The sequence below is a fragment of the Oratosquilla oratoria genome, chromosome 27 (genome assembly GCF_046742065.1).
Source record: "Oratosquilla oratoria isolate Oo_2021 chromosome 27, ASM4674206v1, whole genome shotgun sequence".
Lineage (NCBI taxonomy): Eukaryota > Metazoa > Arthropoda > Malacostraca > Stomatopoda > Squillidae > Oratosquilla > Oratosquilla oratoria.
This window is the reverse complement of record NC_134803.1, coordinates 7,971,262-7,976,041: the sequence shown is the minus strand read 5'-3', so window position 1 is coordinate 7,976,041 and position 4,780 is coordinate 7,971,262. Positions and strand designations below refer to the sequence as shown.

The 4,780-nt window shown below is 39.4% G+C and overlaps 1 protein-coding gene across 1 annotated transcript; it reads left to right on the top strand.

Moving 5' to 3' along the window:
• Positions 1 to 1,020: 1,020 nt before the first annotated feature.
• Positions 1,021 to 1,678, top strand: LOC143039725 (uncharacterized). Its single transcript, XM_076209965.1, has 3 exons — positions 1,021 to 1,135; positions 1,247 to 1,349; positions 1,516 to 1,678. Exons 1-3 carry the CDS (start codon positions 1,021 to 1,023, stop codon positions 1,676 to 1,678), a joined length of 381 nt encoding a protein of 126 aa, XP_076066080.1.
• The last annotated feature ends 3,102 nt before the right edge of the window (positions 1,679 to 4,780 follow it).

Sequence of the window (4,780 nt, the reverse complement as noted above, 5' to 3'; positions counted from 1 at the left end):
GAAAGGACGGATGTTGATGACGTGAGTTCAACTGTCGTTTTGATCCTGCCTTAAATCGATTTACCGACATGGCAGGAAGAAAGTTGGAAATTTAATAGTAGGGATAGGTACAAAGATAAAGAAAATAGTGGGAATGAAATTAAAATGAGATACCATGCAAGAGGACGTCAGAAAGGAAGTGAGCTTTAGTAGAAGAAAAAGTGTAGGTGTTTGCACTCGTGAGCGTGATAAAGATCGTACGGTATATGAGGCTGCAGCGAGGAGTAGGTTGGTTTGTATTCTTGGATCTTGTATTTCTATGTACGCCATGAGACTCATGATAGTCTAGTCACATTCAGACAGGATATCTCAATGTCGAAAAATCCCTCACTGCCTAGACATCACCTGATTAAATGCTTTGCTAAGCAAAGAATGATGTAGTAGTGAGTGTCTAATGTCAATAAAATTGCACCTTTGCTATCTACATAATGTAATCATTGAAGCCCTTTAGCAGGACTGAGACATTTGCATCTGCCATACCAAGACCTCACGGTCCTTGTGCAAATGTATGATACATACATACATATGTCAAATGATTTTCCCCCCTTATAAGGGAGGTAGAAAAAAAAACACTCTCCCCTCCATCCTCTTCCCTCTCTCTTATCTTGGCACCTCCTGGATGACGGATCATCCCTGCATCTCGCCCACTGCCCTGGATCAGAAGTAGTGTCGCAAGACACGGCACATTCACAGCAAGGTCGCTTCATTAAATCGGCGACCACTCCCTCTCCGTCCCCTCATGCAGAAAAAGAGAAGACGGGGAGAAATCCCTTTGGGCTGTGTCAGTTTATTTTTCACACATACTCCCTCACCCCACCCATTCCACCTTATGCATCACATCATCATCCATGCACAACCATTCTCTATTCACCCCTATCTTCTGTCCTTTCCCGTCCTTCTTCAACCGACATTCGCCTCTTTCTCAATGCCTCTTTTATTCCATCCATTCATCTCATTCTGGGTGGTAAAGGAAGAGAATCAATGGAGGTAATGCAGAGAAGGGATATCAAGATCTTGTGTGTTCAGGAAACCAAGTGGAAAAGGAACACTGCCCGGGAAATTGGAGAAGGCTATAAAGTGTATTATTCTGGAGAAAGTACAAGGATAGTGTCACGAAAGTAACAAGAGTTAATAACAGGCTAATGGGAGTGAAACTTATTAGAGATGGGAAAATCTGGTATATTATATTTATATGCACTCCATCAAGGATGCAGAGATGAGGAGAAAGAGGAGTACAGAGAAAAATTTGAAGGCTATATGGAAAATATAGCAAGAACAGAACTGATAGTAATAGCTGGAGACATGAATGCGTACGTAGGGGTAAGCTGCAATAGGTATAAAGGAGTTCATGGTGGAATGGGATTTGAAAGACGAAATATAGAAGGGTAACGATTATTGGAAATGGCACAGGCTGCAGTTTATTATACTAAATAATTGGTTCAAAAAGAGACAAAGTTATTTGATCACCTATAATAGCGGGCAAAATGAGATGCAGATCGATTACATCATGGTTAGAAAAGAAGATAGATGTCTGGTAATGGATTGCAAAGTTAAACCAAGAGAATCAGTAGTGACGCAGCATACGCTAGTAGTAGAGGATTTTAGAACGAAAGAGGAAGATTTGAGTGTGGAAACTTAAAGGTGAAAAGAAGATTAAGTTTAGAAACAAAGTGGAAGGAATGCTCAGGGAAATATATAGAACTGACAACTTTCCAGAAACAGCAGAAGAGATGTGGACAGACATGAAGGATATATTAGTAGCAAAAGCAACAGAAATCTGTGGAAAAACTAGTGGAAAACCAAAAGTAGAAAAAGATACATGGTGATGGAGTAAAGAGGTGCAAACTGCAATAAAAGCTAAGAAGTAAGCACTGAAACAAATTAAAGACAACGAGAATGACAATACGGAAGAAAACTACAGACAAGCCAAAAAGAAGGCAAAAAGAGCAGTTGCCATAGCAAAGAAAAGTGCGTACAGAGATCGGTATGAAAAACTGGAGACAGCAGAAGAAGAGAAGATTATATACAGAGTAGCGAATACAAGAAATGAAAAGAGGAAAGACGTTGGTGAGTTAGCAATGATAAAAGACCAAAATGGAGACATTCTTATAAAGGAAGGAGACATAAAACGAAAGTAGTAGGAATATTCCTCAAACCTGTTCAACATAGAAAAGAATATGAAAAACTGGAGACACCAGAAGGAGAGAAGATTATATATAGAGTAGCGAAGACAAGAAACGAAATAAGGAAAGACGTTGGTGAGTTAGCAATGAAGGAAGGAGACATAAAACGAAAATAGTAGGAATATTTCTCAAACTTGTTAAACATAGAAAAGAATATGAAAAATTGGGTAAAAATTACCAGTAGACGGGCCAATACCTAATATTAATAGAGGAGAAGTGAAAAAAGCCATAAAGAAGGAAAAGAATAACAAGACAGGAGGAAAATCTGAAGTAACAATAGAAATGATTAAAGTACTGGAAGAAAGTGGCCTGGAATGGACATTCCTATGGTTAGAAAATATGTGGAATACAGAGAAAATGCATGAAGATTGGAAGGAAAGTAAAATGATTAAGTTGTTTAAGAAGAAGTGAGATGTATTGAGTTGTGGGAACTACAGAGGTGTCAAGCTGTTGGGCACATCATGAAAATTCTTGAGAGTGATAGACAGACTGAGAGAGATGGTCAGAATTCACAACCAACAATTTGGATTCATGAGGGGGTTGAGTACTGTAGATACAACATTTATTACAAAGCATATACAGAAAAAAACATCTGGAAGGAAACAGGAAGATATATTGGTGTTTTGTGGGTTTGAAAAAGACGTACGATAGGGTCCCTAGAGGAGTTTTGTACTGTAGCTTAAGAAAGAGAGGAGTGCCGGAAAAGATGATAAGATTGTTGATAATGATGTATGAAGGATCAAAAACAGAAGTGCAGACAAAATATGGGGAAACTGAATTATTCCCAGTTGAAGTAGGATTCCATCAAGGATCAACTCTGAGGTCTTTTCTCTTTCTTATGGTGATGGACACAATAACGATGGATGTAAGAGATAATGATGACCGGTGGGAGTTGCTGTTCGCTAATGACCTAGTTATTATTGCAGATACGGAGGAGGAGCTACAGGAGAGATATTTGTTATGGAAAGGCAACCTAGAGAGTAAGGGAATGAAAGTGAATACACAATAGACAGAGGTAATGATAAGCAGCAGAGAAGGCTATGAGAAAATCAATATTACATTAGAGGACGGCAGAAAATTGCCGATGAAGGAGGAACAGAAAAAGCTGTTAGACAAAAAGTAAAAGATGTATAGCAAAAATGGAGAGAAGTGAGCGGAGTGACATTAGAGAAGAAGATACTACTGAAGCTGAAATGAAAGTATATAAAGTGTGTTAAGACAATTACTTCTGTATGGTGCAGAAACTTGATCCTTAAGGAACGGAGAACTGAGATGATGATGGTGATATGGATAGCTGGCATATCTCTGTTAGAGAGAAGACAAAGTGAAGATATAAGGAAAATGTGTGGAATATGTAATATAAAAGAGAAGACAAGAGAAGCAAGACTGAGATATTTTGGACACGTTAAAAGGAGAGAGGATGACGAACCAGTGAAGAAGTTGATGATGGGAGAAGTTAAGGGAAGAAGAAGCGTCGAGAGACAAAGGATGAGATGGAGAGATGTAACAAAGTGTGGCATGAGGAGACTAGGAGTGCAAGAGGACGATGCAATGGATAGGAACAAAGGGAGAAGGATAACTCGATCGGCCGAACCTGCAATAGAGTAGGATTAAGGTCGTGTGAAGAAGTGTCAGGAAAGAGAGGAGTGGAAGGGGAGGTAAATTGTAGATTAAGAGAAACAAATAAATGCCTTGGGGGGATAAAAAGTATTATGAGAAATAGGCATCTGGGCAGATATTTGGAATTTAAGAGAGGCAGATTAAAAGTTTAAATGTGTTTGAGATGAAATGTCTGAGAAGTATGGTAAGGGTTACTAGGTTAGATAGAGTGAGAAACGAGGGGGTGAGGAGAAGAGCGGGATTGGAAAAGGAGAGGACAGATAGAGTTGGTAAAAGAGTATCGGGATGGTTTGGATACATGGAAAGAATGAGTGATGTAAGATTAGTAAAAAGCTGTGGAGGGTAGAGATGGAGGGAATGAACTTGAGGAGACGACCGAGGATGAGTTAGATGGATGAGGTGAAAGGGGCGTTGAGCAAGAGGGAAATGTCTGTTGAGCAATGAAGAGAGAGAGAGCAGGAGATAGAGATTAGTGGAGAGTGACTGATAACAGTGTGAATAGATGATACTATTATGCAAAGAAGGGAGGGCGGGGATTGGGGATGAGACAGCTGGAGCTTATGGGTGAATGATATTTTGACGCAGCCCGAAGAGATTTTTTCCCATCTTCTCTTTTCCTGTATAAGGGGACGGAGAGGAGAGAGGGGGGGTATAGCCGATTAAGTGAAACGTCCTTACTGTGGATGTATTGTCTCTTCCTACGTTGCTTCTGGTCGAGGGCAGTGAGCGGGATATAGGGATGAACCGTGATAAATGAGGGACTAAGATAAAAGGGGGGAAAGGGTGGTGAATGGGAGTGGAATGAGTGGGAGTTGGTACGTGCCTTTGACTTGACTACTTCCCATATAAGGAGGAAAAAGGTCTTGGTATATAAATATATATATATATATATATATATATATATATATATATATATATATATATATATATATATATAT